The sequence below is a fragment of the Melanotaenia boesemani genome, chromosome 6 (assembly GCF_017639745.1).
Source record: "Melanotaenia boesemani isolate fMelBoe1 chromosome 6, fMelBoe1.pri, whole genome shotgun sequence".
NCBI lineage: Eukaryota > Metazoa > Chordata > Actinopteri > Atheriniformes > Melanotaeniidae > Melanotaenia > Melanotaenia boesemani.
The window spans coordinates 31,266,109-31,293,555 of NC_055687.1; the positions used below are offsets into that span (position 1 = coordinate 31,266,109).

At 40.0% G+C, this 27,447-nt stretch overlaps 2 protein-coding genes across 3 annotated transcripts; both read left to right on the forward strand.

Moving 5' to 3' along the window:
• Positions 1-944: 944 nt before the first annotated feature.
• coq3 (coenzyme Q3 methyltransferase) lies at positions 945-5,029 on the forward strand. 2 transcript variants are annotated; one of them, XM_041989041.1, is made up of 6 exons: positions 945-1,125; positions 1,828-1,965; positions 2,644-2,743; positions 3,481-3,738; positions 4,278-4,437; positions 4,678-5,029. In XM_041989041.1, the coding sequence occupies exons 1-6, from the start codon at positions 1,007-1,009 to the stop codon at positions 4,848-4,850; spliced, it is 948 nt and encodes a 315-aa protein (XP_041844975.1). In that variant the 5' UTR covers positions 945-1,006; the 3' UTR covers positions 4,851-5,029. The 2 variants fall into 2 exon arrangements, with proteins under 2 accessions (XP_041844975.1, XP_041844974.1); XM_041989040.1 differs by having other exon boundaries at positions 946-1,205.
• A 2,200-nt stretch (positions 5,030-7,229) lies between these two features.
• faxcb (failed axon connections homolog, metaxin like GST domain containing b) lies at positions 7,230-27,358 on the forward strand. Its single transcript, XM_041986795.1, has 6 exons — positions 7,230-7,800; positions 11,495-11,630; positions 14,333-14,529; positions 23,304-23,521; positions 25,048-25,164; positions 25,876-27,358. The coding sequence occupies exons 1-6, from the start codon at positions 7,541-7,543 to the stop codon at positions 26,196-26,198; spliced, it is 1,251 nt and encodes a 416-aa protein (XP_041842729.1). The 5' UTR covers positions 7,230-7,540; the 3' UTR covers positions 26,199-27,358.
• The last annotated feature ends 89 nt before the right edge of the window (positions 27,359-27,447 follow it).

Sequence of the window (27,447 nt, forward strand, 5' to 3'; positions counted from 1 at the left end):
TAATCCAGTTTTTGGGATCTTAAAAAGAATGAAGAGGTTACACTGCATCTTTGAAACACCATTCAAAGCATGCAGATCCTCAGTTCACAGTAGAGTTTATGCACAAGCACCAAAACTGAACCAGGAGGACTGAATGTGATCCAGAGCTTTGCTCAGAGTTTTACAAAGAAGAAAGAAAAGGAGCAGTTTGAATCACGTGTGAGGACAGTGGAAGTGCCACAGCGTTTTTCATCCCAGTAAGTGATGGTGCCAGAAACTGAGGCAGTGACTTGCATTGTAATCACAAACTGTGATTTTGATGCTAATTGTTTAAAAATATCTATAAACTCTTGTATACGTTTTGCTGCTGTAGTTGATCTCTGTCAAAAGGAATGAAATAAGAGGTTGCAGTTTGTACCAGTCCCCACCGTGTCTAGTCTTCAATCGGCACACCTCAGCAAACATAAAGACAGAAGGTACAAAGATAGTTCATCTAGATGTGCTTTTGATTTTTTAGTGGATATGCAAGCTAAACAAGCTGTCCTAAAACATGACAATGTTAACAGAAAAAGTGTATTTTATTTTGACCAATTTTATGTGTTTACTAATTATTTTATTTATTATGAATCTATTTAACATTTAATGTTTTTCTCTTATTTGGTAATGTGTATTTTGGTTTTATATATTTGTAAAAAAAAATCCAGTCCATATAGGGTTATAATATTGATTAAACTATTCGCAGTGACTTGGACTCAGGAGTAGACATGCAATTTTCAATAAGTTGGGCTGCTTAAAAAACAACCAAAACAAGAAATATGAAAACAAATCGTGCGGAAAACTGATCATACTGCAGCACAAGTTAATTGGCGAAGAGACCTCAAGATTGTTAGCAGGTAGCAAAACCTGCATGAGTTAACTGAGTCCACAAGATGGCAGCAAAGCGTCCGCCTCAAGTATGACAGCTACTCTTTGCTTGACAGCCGAAGAAGAATAAGAACAGAAGAAGAAGACGCTGTTTAGCTGTATTATGACATGTACTCGAACAAGTTTAGCCGCCTCATGTTTGGGCAGTTTAACCTTAAACCGACCTCTGTGTGCACCGCGGTGTGGACGGCCGCGGGGCGGAGGGGGTTCAGCTGGACTGCGGTGTGTAAACAGCGGACATTGTGGATGCGGAGGGGTGCTTGTCTGCAGATGGAGCGTCGCGATGAACTCCGTCACACCGGGTAGATAGTGGAAGCGGGCGGGTGCTGCCTGACCCTGCTATGTACGGTGTTTGTATGTGGAGCTGATGGCAATACTAAGTGAACAGTAAAGCAGACATTGGAAAAATACATTTAGCTGTTTGAAGCCAAAGTTGTGAGAGGGGTCTATGGAAAAACATATTTAAATGCCATTTAAGCAGTTTTTTAAAAGAAAACGCCTTTTTAAAGGTTTAATGACGCCCCAGACGTCATTAAACCTTATACCCAAAAATCAAATGAATATAAACAAAATTCAGGGAGTTCAGATGGAAATTAGCTCAGAGCTACAATCTGGTACAAAGCATATTTTCCTCAGTAATTAATGCTACTGTACATGGTCTCCAATAAACAAAATAAAAATTAGCAGCTGCTATATATATATATATATATATATATGTGTGTGTGTGTGTGTGTATATAGATTATTGTAAAAAGTGGAATAATAGATAAATATCTTCTATAATTACCACATTTTTTAGAAGCATTTTAGATCAATCTATTCTATTTTGGCACATTTTCTGCCTCATTCTTCTTCAGAATTACAGAATACAGGCTGTGGTTAAACACTGTTCACTTTCTGCTCTCCACTGTGTTTTTATGTGCAGTGCTCGCTCAGTCTCCCAAAGCACAGTGGACCCGGCTGAGTTGAGGAGGTTCCAGTTACTGGCCAACAAGTGGTGGGATGAACAGGGGGACTTTGCTGCTCTTCATGCCATGAACGACCTCAGGGTGCCTTTTGTACGGTGTGTTTTATAGTACACAAATATCAATAATCAATGCAATTTTTTGCTTCTAAAGCATCACGTTTGTCTCAGTAAATTTGACTTTTATAGTAAAGGTTAGAAATTTGACATAAATTTGATTTTATGTTTTTACAGTAAAGACTGTGTTTATGTTGCATTGAAGGAACAGAAACTGAAAGTGACACTGTTGTTCCAAACATCAGCATCTTTCCAGCCAGCAGCATTTTAGCTGCTCCAGCAAAACACGTTTGCATATTCAGGGGGGGACTGACTGGGGTTGATCTGATTGATTAGATGGGTTTTGAGAGGGGGACCCTCCACTGTGAACGTGACAGCACCCATCCAGCCAAGAGCCCGATGCTCACTTTCCCCCAGAGTGGTCTTACTGGGGAGGGGGATGGTGATGCTGATGTGTGTGTGGTGTGACAGTATGACAAATATACTGCCAGTTTACATCTGAGAGTGGCTCAGATTGCCTGCAGGCCGCGTCATCCATCAGATGCAGCAGCACCAATGATGCACAGCTTTATTTAGAGTTTGATGCAGTTGATCCTGATTGTGATGTTTAAGTGTTTGACTATATATATATGTATATATATATATATATATGCACACACATATTATGTATTATTATATAATATTCATGCATTCATTATCTGACTGCTTCATCTCTTACAGGGATAATTTGTTGAACGTGCACAGAGCGCATCATCTTGGGAAACCACTCGCTGGACTGAGGATCATGGATGTTGGATGTGGGGGAGGTCTGCTCACAGAGGTAAAACGGGTGCTGAAAGAAACTTCTTCCTGCTTTAATGATATTTGTGCACCTTCAGTAACTGTCTTCCTCATCACACTGAGGTTTTCTTTTCCATAAATGTGCACAGTCGGAGTGTTTTAGCGCCGGTCCTTTCACATCCACATGGATGTCACCTCTTTATCTTGTGGTTTGACTGGTCTCAGTGTGGAGGATCAGACAGTTGGTTGTTTACAGTTGTACAGTATGTGTTTGTTAGTGTTGATAGATGGTCGGCCTCCATTGGAGCTGGGAACATACCAGCTGTGTCATGTGATCTGGAAAGACAAAATCAGGTCCTGTTGTTAGATGGCTCTGACTGTCGTATCGAGACATAAAAACACAGAGAAGTGCCACGTTCGTATTTTGGATGTTACCTTGTGTCTCGTCGCTGTGAATCCATCAGAATGGGACGGCTGTGGGAGGATGAACATCAGCCCCCCCCAAGCACAGTTTAACACATTTAGATTTTCTCCACAAGAGGGTGGTGTAGTTCACACCCAACTGTTGTTCAGCACAAGAGAAAGCTAAAAAAAAAAAAGAAAAAGAAAACAAGACAAAACTAAAATGTAGATATCAGCTTTTACTTAAAAATAACCTAATAACCTTTTACCTTAAGGTTTTTTAAGACCACGATTGTAGACCCTCAACTTATTGATGCTCCTTTTGAATTGTTCTTTTGGATATTAAAAAAATCAATGACTTGTATCATCCCTTAGCCACTGGGTCGCCTGGGAGCCAACGTGCTGGGTATCGATCCAGTAGAAGACAGCATCAACATTGCCCAGCTGCATTCATCACATGACCCAGACCTCACTGACTCTGTGTCCTACCGGGCATGCACCCTGGAGGAGCTCTCAGGTGTGGAGGAGGGTGAGCAGGGAAGGGGCATGTTTGACGCCATCGTGGCATCTGAGGTCGTGGAACATCTGGCCGACTTGGAAACGTTTGCCTTCTGCTGCAACAGCGTGCTGAAGGTGTGTATCATCGTGTTCCCTTGACTGTTTGCTCAGGTCAGATATTTCTGCATGAATACAGCCATGGGTGTTTGAGTGTTCACCTGAGCACCTCTTAATGTGCATATGGGGACTTGGTTGTGTTTGCATCTCTGGGAGTTGCTGTGTGTGAGATTTGGAGTGTGCTTCATCAGTGCTGCGGTCAGAGGATCATAATCTCCTGGGTCAGTGGGCCAGAGAAGCTGAGAGGAAAAACATAAGAGACTAATCTTCACTGCCTCTACTTTTTGAAAAAGCACATTCAGACTTTTGTTTCTCTCTGACCCAAATTTCTCTCTCCCGTTTTACTAAAACAACCTCGCCCTCTGTTCAAACTCTTAATCTCAACCAAGTTTTACTCTGAGATTTTGCACTCCTTCCTGGATTCTGTCCATTAAGGGCTTTAAATCTATATATACCCTCTTCACTAAGAAAGCAGGAAACCTTTGCTTATGTAACAAAAACTTGCAGGAATGTCCCAAAACGTGATTTCTGAAGAATGTTTCCATCTCTATGTGCAGCCAGGCGGCTCACTCTTCATCACCACTATAAATAAAACCAACCTGTCATACGCTCTGGCCATCGTCGTGGCTGAGCAGCTGCTTCGCATTGTTCCCAGGGGGACACATGACTGGGAAAAGTTCATCACTCCAGAAGAGCTGGAGCGCCTCCTGGAGTCCAGTAAGTCCCTTTGATTCCCACATAGGTGAAAGATCAAACACAGGACACATTTCCCTTCATGTGAAAAATTAAATGGGATGAGTGTTTAATCATATTTTTTCATGTAAGCTTTTAATTCTTTGTTTCACTAGACATTAAAATATGTGAAGCACACAACGAATATTTAATATCTCTGTATTTTCCAAGCACCTCTGATGCCATCTTGTGTGTTGCCATCACACCTTTTTATGCCCTTATCAGATGGATTCTCAGTTCAGTCTGTCCAAGGAATGATGTACAACCCCATGTCTGGAGCCTGGAGCTGGACCAACAGCACTGCCATCAACTACGCCCTGCACGCAGTCAAACAGAGTGACGAAGCCTCAGACAGCATCTTCCATCCAGAGGACCATGCTACTGCCACACACAACTGAGCAACTCCAAGACACAGCATATCAGAAAATCAAAATATTCATTCAGATGTAAGGATGGAGTCCTGGCGTCTCATTGGCCGGTACACAAGACTGAGTTTATTCAAGGAAAGAGACAAACAGCCTCCAGATATGAAGAAATGGGCTCTGTGTTGTTAAATAAACATGAAGTATTTGGTAAATGGTGCATGTATACCCTCCTTTCATTGTATTCCTCAGTAGTGTGGTGGGTTTTTTTTTTTCATCACTTTTTTAGCATTAGCTTGCAGTTTTGAATGAATATTTAGCAGTTTTTCATCTCTTAGTCTAAATCGACCTTTCATTACTTGCATGTATTTAATCTGAGCATGTAGCAGAGGATAAATCCAATGTATTTGGGTTGGGTGTCAACTAAATAAGGCTATATGATTTCCATTTTTAGATGCTAAAGCCTATATAAGCTGTGCCCGCACAGAGAAAGGGGCAGCCACTTCCTCTGGGATTATAATGGGTTTCATGTGGAACTATTATGTAATACAGATCTTACCCTGTGGCAGGAAACAAGTCACGCTTATGATGTTCATAAGGAGACCAGTAACAGCTTTAAATATTTTTTGGGGGGAGAAGACATATTTAGACCCCTAAAATGATTACAATTAACTGAATAAGTTGATGTCCATAGTCAGCGCATCCTGTATGTCTATAACTCAGCAATACTTCTCATACTGTCATTTCCAGCTGTCTCAATAAGGTTCGCTCGTGCTGTAAATGTGCGCTCATGCGCGGTTAGCGACTTTGGTTCGCATCACCGGCCAGGAGATTAAGTTCAGATGCATCATTAGTTCATCCAATTCGTTTTAAACGAAGTCTCCGTCACTGACCTGGACCCAGACAGCCCGGGGAGCTTATTGGCATCACCGCGGCTCCGACAGTGATGTAACGGTAAGCTACGGGATCCTCTTTCCTCGAAGTTGGCTCCTACCTGCTCTCGCCATGCGCGACAAACACACCTCCAGCACACCTGCTGCGGGGTTGAGTCGTCAACATGACCGTCCTGATGTACTTCAGAAGTTGTCCCAGAGTAAGTAGACAAAATAGCATAATATTTTTACTACTACTTAATTACCTATCAAATTTTGGATAAACTTGACCCATAGTAACTACAGGTGTTGTTACCTGTCTCGACTTGAACTCATGTCTTGTGTCTCTGGTAACTTTTTCGTGTCTTTACATAGTTACATCACCAAAAACCTGTAATTAGCTAGCTCTTTCAAGCTACTACAGGAACTCAAATGCAGCTGAGATTATGGCAGAAAAGCCGGGTCACTGTAACAGTTCACGGGTTACTGCCGGTTTAATATGCATTGATATTAGACGGGATTATGTCACGTGCGCTGTTCGTGGCAAGCCCCTGGCTTCGCTGGGATGCGGGGGGCTCGACAGGGCGGGGTGACTCCACTGAAGCGAGACAATAGGCCAGCTGCGTCAAGGCCCAGGAGTTTGGTACGTCAGTACCGGAAGCTGCATTAATTTGCCTTTAAAATAAAGTTATGGACTATTTCATAATTTTGTTGCTGTTATATCAACCCATCTTTGCCTTTATTTCTCAATTATTTAATAGTATACTATAATATTTCATGTAAAAGTGGCACAAAACTTAACAAAATTTGTGTTGTCATTGACAGAATAAGCTTTTCAGGTAGCCCCGTTAAGCCTATACTGAACTCTGCTGCTCATCCCACAAATGCATTTTCTTTACAAATGTGGCTTGTTTTTAAATGGAAACAAACAGATTTTACAACAGCATCAATTTTATTGTCAAAGAGCATTGTTACATCAACAAAATGGGGCGTGGGAGTTCTTCTAAATCTGCGTATCTTGATTAAAAAAGCCACATCAACTTTAAATGCTAAAATATAATTGAACATGAATATTTAAACCTGCTTGCATAGTAAAAAAAAACCAAAACATGGCAAAATTGTTTTGTGGGCACTGGACAGAGGTAAGCAAAAATCTCTATCTTAAATAGATCAATTAAAATTAGATTTTGTCTACGATAACTTAGTTAATCATATCTATGCTGAGCTGTTCTGTCCATGATTATGATTTTTTCTCTTTTTATAAATGTAAAAACGCTAACCTTACAGTGGTTCTAGCTTCTCAATATTGATTTTCTATGTGATTTTCTCAATTTTTATACAAAAATAAATATAAATAATAAATAAAAATAAAAAAAGTCAAACAAAATTAGCATATAAGCTTTTCTCAATAGGTATTTATTAGAGGAGTTTGTAATGGTCAGAAGTTTGAGGACTTACAATATTAGATTTTTTTTAACATTTTGATCTATCTGGTTATGAGGGTAACTGAATAAAAAAATGACCTGAATCAGCAAAGAAGTCAACTTAAATTGGAAAGAAATATTGTGAGTCCCAAACGGTAACGTTTATTTAGAAACAAACCGGAAGTTAGGGTGTTGTGTTTCTGGGTTCTTAACGCTTTCTAGAAGCTGCATAGAAAAAGCCAGCTGAGTGCTGAGCATCTTTCCAGGGAGGAGGAGGAGGAAGCACAATGTTTACACCGTCCAGTTTTCTGGATAAACAGCCATATATCACCGCCGCCATGCCGTAGATAACCTGCCGGGACGTTTCGATGAAGCCGAACAGGGACCGCAGCAAGGAGGAAGCGGGGTGGTTGTAACCGAAGGAGGGAGGATGCATTGGGCTGCTGGCTTCGCCTCTTCCCGGCCGTGTGTGGTTGAACTTGGGCGGAATCACAGCCTCCCGCTCGAGCTGTGCGGCTCCGACCAGCAGCAGTCTTTGTATGGCTATATCATCGCCTTTCCTTTACAGGACTACGGAGGCATCATGTCGGCTTTGGGCTCGGACTCCTGGTGGAAGAAGACTCTGTACATCACCGGGGGAGCCCTGCTGGCTGCTGCCGCCTACCTACTGCACGAGCTGCTCGCGATCAGGTAGGAAAGCACAGCGACATTCTTGGATTGTTCATCATAGTGCTTTTTTAATTATTATTATTTATCAATGATCAATGGCCAGATGTAAAATCCCACCTGCTGACGGCGGCTGATAAGGCGTCAGAGCAGCGGGTTGTGATAAAACCACAAACGGATACTGGATTGTGGGAGACAATTTCTCTGTAGATCTCGCGGTGATTGGTGAGGCTTGTTTTCCATGTTTTCCTCCTTCCAAGGACGCGACATCAAGAGGAGTAAAAAAATAAAAATTAAAAATGAAATAAATGAGTCACGAGTCCGCTCGAGTGCCAGCTCCCGTGCCAACACGAGTGTAAACTAAACGCTCCTCTTGACATTGCAGACTCAAGTCAGTTCAACCTTTAATGAAATCTGCTGTGGAGAGATCTAGCTGCTAGAAAACAAGAGGGAATAAGAATCAGGCTGTTTTGTAGCTGTACCTTGTACCAAAATGTGACAAACGAGATGGAATCGTAATTTAAAAGTGATTAACACATGAGGATTGTTTGAGCAAAGAGCCCCTGCTTGTCAGTAGGGATTATATTTGGGCCAGGGCAGTGCATCAGAGTAAGTACATCCTGTTACAGTGGCCTCATAGTTTCTGCTTTTATTGCTCCCCACCCCCTCTCCCCCAATAAGCTGCGTAACCTTGCATTTGGTGCTGCTAAATCACGTGCAGGCTGCAGAGGCTGGACCCGCAGCCTGCCGGCATCATCTGTTCATGCCATGTGATGTGTTGCTGGAGCGTGGCATCAGAGAAAAGACACTTTAATGTTCTGAGGGATGTTTAAACGGCTCTTCAGGGAGGGGACAGCACTACGTCTGAATGGACCCAAATTAAAGGAAGACACACACGGGGCTTGATAACAGTAACACAAGAGATTTGGATGGTTTTCAGCACCACGTGAGCGTGGACAACGCTTCATAAGTGCAGGACAGTTTCAGCACTACCAGACAATGGACAGCGACACAACTGCAGTAGTTAGGCAACAAATTAGAAAGCCAACCCTGATATTAACAAACACCCACCAGAGCTAATCTAAATAAACGTCTGGTTAGTCAAAATTGCATAGTGTCTTACAACCCCTGTTACTACTAAATACTACAATAACTATGATAATAAGGCCAAGGTCAGGTCTTTTTTTATGCAGCACATTTACAACAATGAAGTGTTGTACAATGAAATAACAATTAAAATAGATAAATAATATAATAAACAGATTTTTTTAAATAACAAGCTGAAATAATTGTCAGGCTTAATTGTGTGTTTTTTTAAAAGTCCAAATAAGTGGGTTATAAGTATGAAGTTGAAACCTGAAAGTGTCTGAACGTCTTTGTGAACAAGCAGACTGTTTCTATTCTAAAGTATTTCTATTCTATTCCACAGTTTATGAGCAGCGACTGAAAAGGCTCTGCCACCCCTGCATTTAAGCCTGGAATATGAAATAAGGAGCTGGGTTGAAGACCCCATAGCTCTATCTGGAACACATTGTTGTAGCAGCTTTAAAAATACTATGTAGCCGTACCATTAAAGCTTTAAAAACATGTAACAAAATCTTAAACTGGCTCCTAAACCTAACAGGAAGCATGTGAAGAGCAGTAAACACAGTTGTCTTCTTCCAGTCAGCACACGAGTTGCTGCATTCTGAGCAAACTGCAAGTGGTGAAGAGGCCATAAGAAGTTGAGTTGCAAAAGTCCAACAGGACATAATGAACAAATTTATGACTTCCTTCAAATATTTTCTTGCCAGGTTAGGCTTGGACTTTCTGAGCATGTTCAAATGAAAAAGTCACATACAGTAATAAGACAATATGAAGAAGAATTGTAAATAAAGCTTTTTTTTCAGATATAGTTTTACATCTTATCTTATTAAACAAAATAAAGCACAACCAATGACACTTTAATTTTGGCTCAAACTTGTGTTTGCACATTTAATGAAGCTGGCGAAGACAGAAATAAATTCAATACAATACAATAAAGTGTTTCTGTAACATCAAAAGACAAAGAAACATTTCACAAACAATGAAGACAGTAAGACAGCTTCAGTTTTAAGCCCTAATGCAGAAAGATTAATGACATGATTTTAAAATGACTCAAAATCATGATTTTTTTTACAAAGTCAGAGTGTCATGGCTTCATCCAGAGCACCAAGTTGGATTTTTAGGATCAAGTGGATGAAAATTAGTGGAATGAATTCATGAATGAAAAGAAGAGCAGCTGGCAACGGATATGAGAGATCAGACCAGACGGGGTCAGTGTGTCTGGCCAGAAAACGGCGCCTAGCAGCTGCTGAGAAACAGATTTGGCATTTTAGTGTCCAAGTATGTGGAAAGATATATTTTATCTCAAAGGTTTTATGTATATAATAATAATAATAATAATAATAATAATAATAATAATGATGATGATGATGATGAACAAAAATCACACAAAAACTCAGTGAAAATGCAGAAGCAGGATATGAAGTACTAAGATTATTGAGTCCTCCTCCATCATGGCTGACAGGTGGTGTGGGGGGCTTGTGCTGATACACTGTGATTATCATGACCAAACACCTCCCCTTTTTGTCTTGTGTGTCCAAAGGACATTATTCCAGAAGTCTTGTGGAATACCCAGATGCAACTTTGAAAACCTAAAGCGTGCTGCCACATTTTCTTGCTTTTCTTTTCTCTTTCTTTTTTTTTTTAAAAAAAAGAAGTGGCTTTCTCATACAGAGGCCATACCTCTCTTTAGCCTTTGCTTTGTGTACTGTCGTGGTTTAAGATTTAAATTATGAGTATGTACTACTACTGATAATAATAGGCACTGTATAAGTGTGTGTGTGTGTGTGTGTATGTGTGTGTGAAAATAGGTGAATTAGAAACACATTATAAAGCACTTCGTAGAACATAAAATAAGATTAAAAGTAGCTGTAAGTGCAGACCATAGAGTCTGAGCTGTAGGTCCTGGATTTGTGCAGCTTCTCGGAGCATTACACAGTCTCACAGTCTAACATGGGAGTGAATCTGCCAGGAAATCCTCTCTTACAAAAACCACCAACTGCTGAATATTTCCTACCTTTGAATAGTCTTTCTTTTTGAAAGATGATGGACTCCAGATTGTTTGGAAATGCTTTTGTTTATTAAAACCTAATAAAACTATGTAGTAAACATGGAGCAAATTATCAATACGAGACCCAACAATCCAGATTAATGTCAGTTAAAAAGATCACAAATCACACTGAATGCAGTCAGGCAAAATGTAGGCAAACCACTTCTATGAAAAATATCAAACATGTCACTGCAATTAAAAAAAAAAAAGAAAGTTTGTTGGCATAGTCATTGTGTAAAAATACCAGAGCTCAGGGATGCAGGGACTTTCTGCTGTCTTATCATGCTATAATAAACTACAGGTATGCCCTGTTTTCTGCTCAGATGCTGTGTTATGTTCGATTTTTATCTCACCAAACTCACTGAGTCAGACAACAAGCAGGAACTCTGATCACTCTCAGCCAGATTGTCACGGTGCGGCGGAGGCGAGGACCCAGTAGCAGGACTCAGGCTGGCAAATAAGCAAATATTACTCACATATTGCCATTTTATTTAAGCGTTGTATAAAATAATAGTCAACAAAACAAAATAAATACAGACTCATTTATTAAATATTTGCTTTTCTCTGTGCGCTCTCTCTGTGTAGGAAGGAGCAGGAGCTGGACTCTAAAGATGCCATCATCCTCCATCAGTTCTCCAGACCAAAGAATGGCGTGCCCAGCCTTTCCCCCTTCTGCCTCAAAATAGAAACATACCTGCGCATGGTGGATCTGCCTTATCAGGTGACAACAGAGAGCTAAAATGCTCATTGCTGGGATGTTTCTGCAGAGGTCATTTCTGCTGGCGAAGCTTGAGTTTGTGCCATTGTACATGTTCATTTTTCTGTAAAACACAGGAGCATGATCTCCATTTTTGGAGATGTACATTTGAATCCCCGACACAGAAAAAGATGAAGATTCAAACATTTTATTTTGTGTTATGCACAAATGTACAAAGGCTGTTTTCACTGAGGAGCCCTGGATAATTCCTCCACCCTTTGATGTTCAACCATGCGCATCAAAGCAGAATGCCTACCACTTTAAATGTGTAAAGGATTTCTAATTATGAAAGAAGTATTTCCCATAAACGTCAGTACTGTTTTGTGATAATTACAGCTACCCCTCTCTTAGGGAATGTCTCTATAAGTTCGATACAATTCCTCGAAACTAAACCAACTCCTTCAAGCATGATGGGTTCTGCTGGTTTATAATAATCTTTAAGTCCACAGGAAGATTGCATCCACCGTTCCTTTGTTTCCAGCCCGGCCTTTACACCTCACTGTTTACTGTTGGTAAAAATACAGTTTAATATGTATTATTATGTTTGCTGTTTATAGAGTCCTGTGAAAATATGAACTACTGTGTAGACAATGAGCTATTAATATCAAACATGGGCTGATCTTCCTCTAAGTCTACCATGTCTACTGTCATCTTTCTCTGTCTCAGAGAAAATGAAGTAAATGCTGCATCATAGCAGCTGTAATTTTTCCTGCACATGTGGAAGACAAGGCTGATATAAGGGGTTTCCATTTGGCTGCAATCTGCAACTTCAGAACTAAATATCACTAAATCTTCCCGGTTCAAGGAGTCTTTATTATCCTGTTAGGGGGATTTGCTGTGCAGCAAGCAATAAAAACAGTCAGTACACAATTACACAAACAACAATAAATATCACAAAAGACTGATATATAAATAAAAAACAGAAACTAGAGCTACTGGTTCAACAGGGCAATGGCTGCAGGGACAAAATAATATTTGTGTCTGTTTGTCCTGCGTTTTGGCAGGATATACCTGCACCCCGATGGAAGCAGCAGGAACTCATGAACCAAGGAGTGGCTTTGAACCGCAAGAATTGAACAGGCCTTGCTTAGGACTCTAGTATGAAGCAGGGCTGAGAGGTCATTCAGGGAGATCCCTGCAATCTCCCACACAGTCTTACAATCCCCTGCAATCTGTTCTAATTGTTGAGGAAAAATGAGCCTTACCAACAGATTAAAGAGAAAGTTAAAAGGGATTCAATAAAACAAGAGTAAAACATTTACATAAAAGTACTGTCAACAATAAAACTACAAAGCTTCTGACAAAAATTCATGCGCTGGTGAGCTTCCTGCACACAGTGTTGACATGGAGATCAAAAGACAGCCTGTCATCCACGTGGATGCCCAGGTATTTCTAACTATTAACCAGCTCTGCTGCTTGTTTCTTAGTGCTGACAGGAGAGATGTTCGGAGGATTCTTCCGAAAGTTGATACACATTTCTTTTGTTTTGTTTATGTTAATATTTAACATACATCACTACTCACCAAGGACTGAGTGGTCTGTGAATTTAACAATTTTACGACCTACATGTTGGCTACGGCCCTCATTTTTATATAAAATAATAATAAAGGTGAAAGGACACCTCCACATCCAGTGGAAGAGGTGAGGGTCTGACAGAATACACGTTGTGGCCACTCCTATAAAAAGTCATCTAGTCAGGCTACAAGACCAGAATCGATGTTGTGGGAGTCCCTTTATCTTACTGCTAAAACGTGCAGCTGAAGGCAGTTAAAATCATATCAATGAATAAAAGACGAGCTAAGGACCTGGCTCCCTCAAGGTGGGTTTAAACTAAATTCAGCAGGGTTCATACTGCATCCTCAACACCTCTGCCTGACCTGTAGGTAAGCTGTAGTGGGTCCAGATTATCCAGGACACAGGTCAGAAGTGATTCCTTAACAATCTTTTCAAATGAATTAATGAGCAGGGAAGTTAGTGTAATAGGTCTAAAGTCTTTAGGAGGTCTGGGAGATGCAGATTTACGTACTGGAACAATGATGGGATCGTTCCAGAGGGATGGGACCTTGTAAAACTAAATGTATCTGCCAGCTGGACAGCACACAACACAACCTCCAATGCCATCAGGGCCAGGACTTTTCCTCTCCTTAACGCCAGAGAAAAGTTTAACAGCGTTGCTTCTTACGACAACAACACTGCTCTGAGAATAAAAAAAACAATATTTCTAAAAACTGACAATTCTTCACTAAAATCATAGACATTAAAAATGTTAAAAAAAAAACTGTTGCGCTTATTAGAAAGTACCAGATCAGACTTTTCATTTAGGGAGACATAACTATTTCTTTGGTTGCATCACCATCATGGATTTCCTACACAATGATATTAATTTGGGTTAAAGGAACTTCATAAGATAAATAGGCAGATGGAAATTTTTCCATCTTTATGTGTACAAATGAATTCAGGGCCTCCAACGTGAGTTTGTTGTCCTATTACAAGTAAAAGTATAAGAATGAAAGGCATACATAAATGCAGCAGACATCTAAATAATCTAACATTTAGTTGCTTTTTAACAACACAGAAGTCTTTTTGTTTTGTAAAAAAAATTAAAAATAAAATAAAAAAATAAAAAATTGTCTACAAAATTCATGTGAAGCTCTTTCTCTCTGCAGAACTACTTTGATGGGAGGCTATCCCCACAAGGGAAGATGCCATGGATTGAATACAATCACGAGCAGGTGTCAGGGTCAGAGTTCATTGTGGACTTCCTGGAGGAGAAGCTGGGAGTCAACCTGAACAAGAACCTCACCCCTCAGGAGAGAGCCGTGTCCCGGGCTGTCACCAAAATGGTGGAGGAGCATCTCTACTGGTGAGGGACTCACACTTAAACTGTCACACAGTGTTAAATGAACTACAATTGTCTCTTTAGACTCCTTTTGAGAAATATAAATAGAAAAAAATGCAGTATTTAATCCATTTTCGTGCGATCTTAAAGGTGGAGTAAAGTCTTACTCTTACATAATTAATTATAATTTGACTTATTAGCTAACTCTGTTATGAAAGATTGTTTTTATTTACATAAACATACATATTTTAAAAACACAACATTAGAAGCCATTAAAAAAAAGGAAAAAAAGGGGAAATGATTGCTCCTTCAGTTTTATTTAAGCATTACATACTGCCTTCCAGCCCAGACAATAAGTCCACAATCCCTGCTGTGATATCTGTCATCCTTCACAGTGGTGACTCACTCCAGTACCACTGGGACAGACATGCTCTGCTGCTGCTGCTGCTGCTGTTAGGAAATTGTTTTCACCACCACCACCCCTAATAGAAAGAGGCTCAGAGTGTTTTCCATTACCTAAAAGCTCTATCTTCCACCACTCCCTGCACATACAGTGATCTAACCCTGACTGATCCAGCACCATGTGGCCTGTTGTCCTCTATTTGTCAGTGTCAGGACTCATTTTTAAATAAATTCTTGGGTTTAACTCTTAAAATTTAAATTAAAAGAAAAGTTTTGAAAAGACAGTAAAGTGGATGCGACTCGTAAAGTACAATGTCAATATGTGTACTCTGTGAGATGCAAATGGATTTTCAAAAGGTTTTTCTGAAGCCGCAGAGGTCACTGAACCCACTTTCTCCCTTCTCTCCTTTCTCTGCTACTCCATCCACCTTGCTATGTTTAGACCCACATAGGTCCTTATTGATTGAATTATTTATGTCAAAGCAGGGCAGTGTGGCAGCTAGTTGCTCTTTGTCTGGTGAGGCAAGCAGCAACACTAAAATATAGTTATCACTGAGTCACCATGCTGGTTATTTAGAATAAAATGCTGTGATGATTTCTATGACTGTTAAGTTAGATATTTTAAAAGATGATCACAAGAGAATTTGCTTTTTCAAAACATTTTATATTTAATATTAGTCAGCCAGTAGTCAGCATCATTATATTAATAATCAGCCAAATGAGGTGTTGTAATAGCTGATAATTGGACCCAAAGGCAGAGATGCAACTCTTGAGTTGGCAGGCGAGTTGGCAGGAGCAAACTGTAATTCTGGAGCGGCGGGTTGGCAGAAGGGATAGCCGAACAGAGAGGGACAGAGCGGATATTACACCGAAAACAGCAAAGGGTCAACAAAAACTGCAGGGGCCTGATGTTACCACAGGGGTGAGAACAGCTGTCTGGCAGACTGGTGACCAGACTGGAGTTGAAATACTGTGCATGTGATGCGATGATTGTCAGCTGTGTCTGAACCTGCTGCCATAAACTTTTGTCCCTAAACAGTGTTTTCTCCAGCCTTGACAGCCTGATAAAGTTAGTAGCTAGCAAAAGGTCAAACTTTGTAAAAACTAGGTCCAAATGCTGATTTTAACTAACATAAAATTGTCAGTTACCTAGAAGCTAACAGAAAACCGTTTGCTAGCACATTAGGTACAACAGCAATAATAATAGTAAATATAAAGTTTTTCAAGTTGTAGCAGCCCCAACAGAGTATCTATTGAGCTTTAATAAAATGTAATTAGGCAGCATCCATAGAAATTTACCCTCAAAATGTTAATTGGGCTAAAAATGTGCTTATTTGTGCTGTAAATTTGGACATGTGCCTGTCTAACATCTGTTTATGTAACTGTTCAGTCTTTAAATAGTCACTGTTCATTAGTTTCAGCTTGACTTTCTGCTGAGTTGTACGCAGTGAATCAGAAGACATCTGACTGAAGAATGGCCCTCTTTACAGTCATATTTAGGTTTTCAGATTAATCGAGAGGATCATGTTTGTACTTGTAAGAAGTAGTATGATAAACTGCGAATGTAAAAGGATGTAGCAGCTTAATCTCGTTAAGTGTCTACACGCACGAGGCTGGAAAAACATCAGCAGAGCTCAGATGGCAGTAAGGATACCAGATAACTTGTGTTTAATAAAAAGATGAAGTCATAAAAATACTTGTTTTTTATAATAAAATATATAATCAAACCTGTAATATTCACAAAGGAGATGCAGATAAGTAGAAGCAGATTTGTAACATAGACTTGTTTGCAAGTGAACACACAGGACATGATAAACTGCTTTGAGACAAATCTCTACTTGACGTCAGGATGGTTTATGGACTTGCTTAGGATTTCTTTTTTAAGTGTTACCCAAAGGAAGTGGAGTCCATGAGGTGCTTTCTTCTAAGCACCATTGGATGTCATGATTTCCTCAAAGGAGAAAAGATGCCAGAAGAGGACATTTCTACTCATCAGTTTAATCCACATCTCTTAGACATGTAAATCACAATTTTCATCATAAGATGATTTTATATAGACTTAAATGGGTAACGATTTGATGTTTTCCAATATTACAAATTCTACTATGATACCATGTAGATTCAGTTTGATTGAGGAGCTATTGATCCATATGATACAACACATGATGATTTAGCACAATCACAATTTTTTGGTGATTTTATATGAATGGAATATAATAAAATTTAAATCAAATAACAAAAAAAAAACAACTAAAATATAAAAATATTTTATTTTTGAGCTCAGTCAGACATTTAAATGAAAAACAATGTGTTCTTTTAACAAAAATAGACTGTGCCACATTTTGTAATTTCATCCTAAACATTTTCATGTAATGTAAGGACCAGGATGGTGGACCTCCTTCACCCCACCAAACCCCCAACAGGTCATCGTCCTCATTACTCTCCCTTTCCCCCTCATGTGAGATTTGCTAAGCAGATGAAGTAGTGGGTCAATGCTGGGCCCACATCTACCGCTCAGATCAATATGTTTTTGTCCCCCATAAACCCCCCAACAGAGCAGCCATAGGTAGGGTGTCCAGCTCCTCCTGTCCCACCTCGCCAACTCCGTGTTCTGTCTCCGCAGTCTGACATGTTGAGGGTCCAGGGTGCCAGGATAACGGCAATCGTAATTTTTCCCAGGACAAGCTGGGACCCTGTTTATTAGAAGGTTAAAAAATTCTGTACTGTTAGGTAACACATGGAAAAATGTAGCTCTGTGAAAGCACAGAGATGCAAACATACCTTGTGAGCCACAACGTTCCCGCAACATAGAGCAAACAATTCTAAACTGCTCAAGTTAGCTTTATTAAATGTTAGTTCTTTAGCCGGGAAACATTTTTAATGAATGATTTTATCACTAAGCACAACCTTGGTTCTATGATTTTACCTGAAACGTGGTTAGACCAAAATAACAGAGCAGGTGGTGTTGCAGTTTTAATTAATGGATCTTTTCAATATTAGTAGTTATCTCCTGGAAGTTTTTTTTCTTTTGAATATGTTGCTCTATAGCTGAAGGGCTTCTTCAGAGTCATGTTTCTAAATTTTTATAGCCCTACCCCCGAAATAGAGCACACCCTTTTATGATGAATTTAATGAACTGCTGTCTTTGAGCTGCATTGGTTTTGACTGTGTAATTATTGTTGGTGATTTTAACATCCATGCAGACAACCCTCAGGACAAAGGAACTAAAGACTTGAGTAACAGTCTGTAAAATGTTGTGCTGACTCAGCATGTAACAGAGCCCACAAGGGACACACTCTGGACTTACTGATTTTGAAGGGTCTGGACATTGGCCTTTCTGTTCATTACTGTGCTTTCTCTGAGAGTAAGATTTTCCTGCACACAAATGTTTTAACAGAGATAATCACAAAACGGTGTATAACTAAAAACACGAGTAAGATCTTTAACCATTTTTTCTCTTTACCACCTGCCCTGTCAGGAGGTTGAGTCAATGAGCTTGTCACTAGATTCACCGCTAACATGTTAAATGTTATGGATATTATGCTCCCACTAAGGTGAAGGGTGTCTCTGGAAGGAAAAAATCTCCATGGAGAAATTCCACACTGGTGAAAAATTAAAAAAGAGTGATGGAAAGCTGAGTGCAGATGGAGTAAAACAAATCTGGTTCAATATGACATATGTCTTTCCTATGACCCCTCAGCACAGTACACCAGCCCATCATTTGCACACACAATATGCACGATATGCACACACACCTGAAACGCCAAAGCAACATATATATATATATATATATATATATATATATATATATATATATATATATATATACATATATATATATATATATATATATATTTAAGGGTCTAGGTACTTTGTGAGCACTCTCCTTACTCTCCTTCCCTCTGCCTCGTTACAATCAGTGACATAGTTATTAGACTGCGTGGACGGCTGTTTCTGCCTTTCACATTGCATTGTTCCAGAAACAGATAGTTCATCCACACCCTCTTTTGTAGCCTCACAGAAATTGTGTAGAACAAAGCATGCATATATAACAGTGGGCAGATCATTTAAATTTATGTCCATAGGCCTTCTAAGGGCCGCAAATCTAGCCTTAAGGCGACCAAAAGCGCACTCTATGACCATACGAGCCCTGCATAAAGTCAGTCCGAAGTATTGCTCCTGAGGCGTGGAACCACCGTTAGCATACTCTGTCATTAGATAAGGCAGAAGCGGGTATGCAGGATCACCAAGCAGGAAAATCGGGATGCCTTCTTCGTCATCCACAATCTGTTTTTTCATTGGTGGTATTTTTCCAGTCTTCAAATAAGAGTTCACCTTAGAATTAGCAAAAACTCGAGCATCATGAGCACTACCGGGCCACTCTATGCAAACATTTAGAAATCTATATCTGTAATCACAGACTGCCTGGACATTGAGAGAAAATTTACACTTTCTGTTCATGTAGTCCATGGGGTTCATGTGTGGCTGTTTGATTTCGATGTGGGTGCCATCTACTGCACCAAAACACTGTGGCATGCCATGGGCTCGTTGGAAACCCATAACTAGCTCCTCCGCCTCGGGCTCAGTGGTCGGGAGCGAGATGTATTTTGGACCAAGGTGGGTGGCGATCGCTTTGCAGGTTTCTCGAACAATACTAGACACAGCCTGTCGCGAAACACCAAACGCGTTGGCTGTCTTCCGTAGCCTTCCCTCGTTGCTCAAGTAGTGCAACGTTATTGCAGTCCGCTTCATAGGATCGATTGAAGACCTCATGTTCGTGGATTGCCGTTCGATGTACGGGCAGAGTTGTTCAGTCAAAGCAGCAACAGAGGGCTTGGACATTCTAAAGTTTTCCCTCCATTCGTTGTTCACGACAACACCGTTTACAAAATTATCCCACCAAGTGCTGCATCTTCCCGGTCGGACCCAGTACTTTCTCCTGGTTGCTCTTCTTGTCCTTGCGCGTAGTGGTCCTCGTAACATCTGACATATGCTGTTCTCCATATCTGCTTGCTCCCGCTGTTGCTGGTACAGTAGCGCGATACTGTGTTGTAACAGCAGCGCATTTTGGTGCAAAAGCTGTAAACAAGCCAGGACTGTCTGGAGCAGCACCACAACACAGTTGGTTACCGACGCCATCATTGTTGTTGTGTTTGGCGCGTGTTCGTCACATTGACGTCATGTCTTCTACTTGTGCGGCTTCGCTGTCCGCACCGTACTGCAGATGGCAGAGGACTAAAACCCAGAGCTTCAGTGGGCCATACCCCTTCACGCCATGAGCAAAGTTTCTGGGTAGATGTGACACCCTAAGTCATGGTATATTGCATGTTAACTTGTTCAAAACACTCTAGGACACCATTGTGCAACATGATTACATCTAAAGTGCTGTTTGTTAGGCTCCATAAAGCTGTAATAACATGCATCCCTATTTAACATACAAGAGGAAAATATACAACAAAATACCATATGCACACAACTTAGTTATTGCACACTTAACTTAGTTAAAGAGATACTGTATAATTTACCACGTGGCAGTAGCACCAGTAACTAAAGCAAATGTTTGTGTGGAGTGTGCAACAGTGAATAAAATATAAACTAAACACATTGAGAACTTAATGTAACTTTAAAGTTAAAGTTAAGTTATATTTTAAAAATAAATGTTTTCTCTGAACATTTATTTATTAACTGTTAATCCATTAGTCTGACTTTTTCTTTAAATGGACATATATATAATATTTATAATGGCTGATACAACTGTATATTAAATAAATGATCATTCATTCGACTTTCAAAACTTCTAAATTCATGGATCAATAATGATATGATATCCCACACCGGATCAGTCTCAGGAGATGGTTGGGGGGGTGAAGAACTGGGACACTGACGCTCTAGTCATCTGTGTTCTTACATGCCTCCAGTGTTGCTCTCCTGATGCATGATGTCTGATGTCAGACAGCCCACCACGCCACTGGAAACACCCACCAACACATTTTACAATGTGTCGGCTCTGCTCAAACCTATCCACTTTGGTTCCTGGCTTCAGACTAGGCTATGTCCACATGGCACCGAAGCCGGTTCAGGTGTGAAAACGGTGGCGAAAACTAGGAGAAAGGCTTCAACACCCCCACAACACCGCTGGAGTACATACTACAAGGCTGTGGGGGGTGCTAAAGAGTAACACTCCAAAGCTAGAGCAAAACAGTGCATGGCAGTTCCGCTGACTTACTTGTCAAGGAGAAAGCCTGCAATAATACTCCATCTCTTTTAAAATCTTTCTCCTTCTTGAACTCCTTCTACCTGAGGAAGAGTACCCAACGATTTTCCATATTGTATTTGTCCTTTATGTATAGTTTGGTCCCGATGCCTTTTAAGTCCTCTTTTCTCCTTTTTTTGGCGATGGTAAAACGGCTCCTGTGCTGCTGCTGCATATACATGGTCCAGTATTTTTGTGAACAATATAACAGATTTTCCAATATGCCCTGGTAGCAAGCCTCGCTTGTTTATCTTCTCCTCCCGCATCTCAATCACTGTGCGCTGGCTCGCAAGGAAAATGTCAGCCCTTGCCAGCCGCTGTAGTTTCAGGATGACAGACCATCATGGTGCTGCCCTACTGGCTTATATGGCTGGCATATGTATGAACAAATCTAAAATTCAGAAACAGAAAATGTTACACAATGTTCCTTTAAGTCCCGTGTTTTCCTCATGGGTATCCTCCACATCGCCTACTCGGTCTGCGGGTTTTCCCTGTGGAGATCGCCCTGGTTGGGGTGATTGGTGGGATCCTGCACTGCAGCCCTGGCTGTGGTGAGGGTCCCGGCCTGCCCTGATCTGGGCGGTTCCTGTGGCGATGTCTTCTGTGGTCCTTGATGAGGTGGCTCCCAGTGTGGATGGATCCCCAGAATATCGTTTCCTTACCTCAGAGTCAAGCCAGATGTTTATCCTCAGAAGTTTATCTCCAGTTTTGTTTCAGTTAAAGAGACAGAAACTACAAGTCAGAGAGGGGTGGAGGTTGTATATATATATATATATATATAGTATGCTGTGTGGGTGTGATGATGTGTGTGTCAGAAAGACAGTATGATCAGGTGTGTGTTATTGAAATTTGATGTTTTCTACTTGAGTGTGTAAAGGTTTTATATATATGTACAACTTGTTTTTTATTATATAAAACACTGCACTGCTTATGTATGAAAAGTGCCTTATAAACAGTTGGATTTGATTTGATTTGATTTGATTTGAATAGGTAACTTTACACATGGAGTTCCCCAAGGTTCCATCCTGGGGCCTTTTCTGTTTAACATCTGCATGTTCCCACTGGTGCAGGTCATAAAGAAAAACAAAATTAGTTACCGTAACTATGCAGATGACATGCAGATATATTACAATGTCACAAGGAGAGTTGGGCCTTGTACATGCTCTTGGTAAATACATTGAAGAGATTAATGTCTGGATGTGCCTAAATCTTTTTCAACTAAACAAAAATAATACTTAGGTGAAGGAGAATGATTAAAGGTCACCAAAGAGCTTTATTCTGTACACCTAAAAACCACCAACCAGGCCAGAAATCTGGGCATAGTGATGGACTCAGATCTAAACACATTAAGAGAATCACAAAGTCAGCTCACTATCACTTAAAGAACATATCCAGGGTGAAAGATCTGATCTTAGCAGGACCTAGAAAAGCTAGTCAATGCTTTCATCTTTAGCTGGCTTGATAATTGTCTTTACAGGTCTGCATAAGAAATCAGTTAGACAGCTGCAGCTTATTCAGAACTCTGCTGCTCAAGTCCTCACTAAGACAAAGAAAGTGGATCACATCAGTCCAGCTCTGAAGTCTTTACACATGGCTGTTAAAGACCCACCTGTTCTCTGCTGCATTTGAATAATTTTTATTTAAAAGTCAGAATCTGCATGTTTCTTTTAAACTTGAATTTTTAAACTTGATAATGTTTCAGATACTGTCTGTATCCTATGTTTTTCCTTCTTTCTTTGTTTTGTTTTTAATTGTAAATTATGCTTATTATTTTCTGCTGTGTGATGATGTTTTAATGTCTGTAAAGCACTTTGTATCATTCTGTCACTGAATTGTGCTATACAAACTCAACTTGCCTAAAAATAAACTTAAAGAAAAAAATTTGTTGACATTAAGCAGGATAAAGTGAAAACCTCACTCTTATTCAGAGGCTCAAACCAAATATTTTTACAACATAGTTATAATAACCAAGGTCGTCCAGTCTGACATCGTCATAGTATCACACTACACGGTTGGATATCAGTAATTTTCTTCATCAAACTGAAATAACAAAATGTTTGCTGTTCTGATTTTGTTTTTCAGAAGTTGGCGACGTCAACATCTTATGTCAACATTTGGTTTTCCACTCTGTGTCTTCCCACAGGACAATAGCTTACTGTCAGTGGGTGGACAATCTGGAGGAAACCCAGAAGCTGCTGTCGATGAGCGGGCCTCTGAGCGACACTCTAAAGTGGCTTCTCAGCCACCTGAATGGCAGCATGGTGCGTCGGGAGATGTATGGCCACGGCATCGGACGCTTCTCCAAGGAGGAGGTCTACATGCTGATGGAGAAGGACATGAGGACGCTGGCCACTCTGCTGGGTAAGAAGAGGACTGTGTTCATGCTTTTTTCAAAAACCAAGATAGATGCAGCCTAAAAAGGTTGACTGTGGCACTGGAAGTAATCATGCAGATGTGAGTAAGAGAGGGAGAAAAATGTCTCTTATCTACAGTGTGAGGTCTTGTTTCAGGCCAACGTGGTGTCAGTACTATTACCAGGCCCTAATGATAGTGAAAAGTATTGCCTGGCTAATGTGGGCTAGTATTTATGACTGGTGTACTCTGCCAAGTCATGCTGTACAGTAGCTTTTATGTTCCTCACAGACAGCAGACTAAAGATTGATTTTCTATGTGTGGTAATGATATATGCCAGTGCAGAAACATCCTTGCCCTCCTGTTTGCTTTAGAATTTTATGGCGGCACTGACATATGAATGGATATGTGTAAAGATCTGGATGTCAGCCAAAGTGAATATCAGTGTTCAGGTGGAAACAAATCATCAGGTGGAGGACAGAAAAGAGCTTAGTATTGATCTGTTTGTGGCATTTTTAACAAATGACCACTCCTGGTAAAATGGAAAGTCATTTCAAAAAGCGAGGGCATCAGCACACCACAGTCATATGACTTATCCTTTTATTGTCTGCTGCACAAGTGCCAGAGATTTTCAACTAAAATCTGTTATTGTTGCTGCTATTCCAGCTTTAAAATTAGTTCATGAGAGAACTTGTTTTATGAAGGTGCACTTGAGCACACAAAACTAGTTTATACATGACCTCAGTATAGTGTTTTGTATTATCAACAATGGTTACATAAACAACTTTATAATCGTTTTCAAGGTTTGTGGGTAATGTGTAACAGAGTAGAAATTTGCATACTAGAGTAGATTAACTCCCTTGCAGCAATTTTGGTCATTTAAATAATTATTGCCAATTTTAATTTAAAAGTATGTTTATTTTTATATTCAAGTGGAAAATTATCCACATAAAACATTGCAGCTAATCTGATCCTAACTAGTAAGCTAACAACAATGTGTTATACCTGAAGACTACATCAGTGTGAGTTAGCAAGTTAGCACATTAGCTAAAATGGTTAGCTAAATATAAATGATACATGGTTTAATAAGGCAATTAATTAATCAGTGAATGAAACTGCTTAATCATATTTGAAAAGCATGCAATTCATATGATAGCTTACAGTAATGACTAAGATGGCTGAAATGCAGCACTACAAGAAAGAAATGACTCAGCTTGATAGCTAACGGTAACTGATGAGTGGGATAATAGATGTAAAGTAATATAGCAGCTGATATATATAACTAGAATATGTTTTAAAAAACACTGTCTACCACTCCAAAGGTGGTAACGTTGCAATGTTTACTTTTTGTTGTTATCTGATGCAAGTCTAAACCATGGTTTATTGCCTTGATATAGAGATGAGAAAATAGACTACATGAAAGATTTGTATGTTCACACCAACTAGTCTATGATTTTTGTCTGTTTAACATCCTTACTTTCTCAGTGCTGTGAGATTTTCTGTTCTCTCATTAAACTGTTTTTTCTGTCATGTAGGAGATAACAAATACTTCATGGGCTCGAAGATGTCAACATTAGATGCAACAGTGTTTGGGCATCTTGCTCAGGCTATGTGGACGCTACCTGGGACACGACCAGAACAGCTCATCAAAGGTCAGCATATGTTTTGAACTTGTACATAAGTGACCACCTACAAAACAGACAGATGCTAAACATTATGTAATTATGTTTTTGTTTGTGGTGTGAGTTGTAAAACTGTCCTTGCTATATGAAGACATGCCTGCCATTAGCTGCATGCAGGATCTACTACTTTTACAAAAACACCCAAAAATGTTAAAAAAAAAAGTCCATTTGACTGACATACACTATTTTAGAAAATGTGTGTGCACATATTCTGATTGAAGGCATGCAACAAACTGCTTTTGTTGATCGTGGTTGCTCATACCAGACAGGTTATCTTGCATTGATATCACTTGACTGAGGTGGCTATAGTATGACTGATGGCACTACATCCTTCTTTTTCTTCTCCAAGTATTTTTTTTTGCACATCATGCTTGGGATAATTGTCTGACAAAGTTAAACCTATCAAACAAGTATTTTTTTTTACATTTCCCACCACTAGATGGCAGTGATATTCTACAGTAATGCAGCTTTGCTTTGTCTTTTGTCTCTTAAGAAAACAAAATTAATGCTTATTTAACGCTTGATTTCTTATCAAAGTGTTCATATGAAAGAGAAAAGACAAACATTCAAAACTGTATCAGGCTCTCATTGCTTTCTAGCAGCTGTGAGACTCCCTGCTGGTTAAAGTTTTATCTGTAAGAACTTCAACACATGAACCTGCTGTGGCTGATGTCTTTGCAGGAGAGTTGATCAACCTGGCCATGTTCTGCGAGCGAATGCGAAGGAAATTCTGGCCCGAGTGGTTTGTGGAGGTGGAAGATTTTTATTTCGATGGAGACAGTGAGAGCAGCAGTGGTGATGGCTCCCCTGTAGGTCTGCCGGACTTTGGGCTCTTCTCCAGGACTGACACACTGGACGACAGCGACAACAGCAGCCACTCCACTGGACACTTGCACACACCTTCCCCCGAGTCTGACCAGTCGCTCTTTGACTCGGACATGGGCACGGGGTCTGACAATGACATTCAGCTTAAAGAGGAGATGATGCCAGACCTAGAGATTTGACTTTGGCTGACAGCTAAACACTGACAGGAGCCTGGGATAGTCTATGCGATTTTGCTAATTAAATCTGGCTGAAAACAACCAGTCCAGATAACGGCTCGCACATCTGGAGAAATGTTTCCAGCGGCTCCACCATCTATGTCCAGCGTGTTTCAACTTTACAACAGACCGACTGGGTGTTTATATGGAGAGGAAACAAAATGACCCTTATAATTACACATCATGCTACGGTATGTTCTGTCTTCTCCTGTATTGTCAGGACCGTCCTCATGGCGGCTACTCTTTGCCTTATTTGTCTCGTCCTCAGATCCAGAAGTTGCTATGAGGTTAACACAAAGTAAACATCTGATTGCGCCAAAAGTGCACCAAAGAAGAAAGACTGCTGCAGACAAGACAGGTGGCACTTCACTAGCTATGAAATGATGCAACTAATCACCACTCTGCCATGTGTCATAACACGGAAACCCATTCAAACAGGTGGCGATTGATCATGTGGCTAAAAGGGAACAGCTGCTGTGTCTCTGTTGTTTACCATCCATGTGCTGAATAGTAAACACGGATGACATTGAGTGCCACTTCATATCCTACATTGATCCCTGTGTCATTTCCTTGATGCCTCTGTATGTGGGGGGAATCTGTATCAAAACGTGGTGTCAGAATCATAGGCATGTAGGTCCATTAGATAGAAGGAAAAGAAGGAAAGATGAGCAGATTTGTGCCTCTTTCATTTTAAAGTTATCATCTCTATTTAATCTTCAGTGGGTAATTATCTGCTTGCACTTTGTTGTCTTTATGCTTAGTTTTTCATGATATTTTCAGCACTCGTGGTGCTATTGCAGAGGTGTAGTTTTCATATTCAACCACTAGATGGAGGCAGCAGTCAACTTGATGTCCTCCCTGTTCTGTAACAAACTTTTATTCCAACAGGACATGCACTTTGCTTAACACTGCAAAATTTTTCTTCATAGCTCACATTTATAGTTGACCTGTCAGAGAGTGTGTAGGTGTTATGTGCAAGTGCATGAATACTTGCATACTTCAACTGGGTGCAGTAACACACCAGCCTTAGTGCTCTGTGTATTTATCTAAAGGTAAAACTAATCTGCGACAGTTTTTGTTATTTATTTATTCTCAGTGCCATTTGATTATTATGCTTTCTATATGTGTCATATATATATATATATATATATATATATATATATATATATATATATATATATATATATATATATATATGTATATATGTATATAT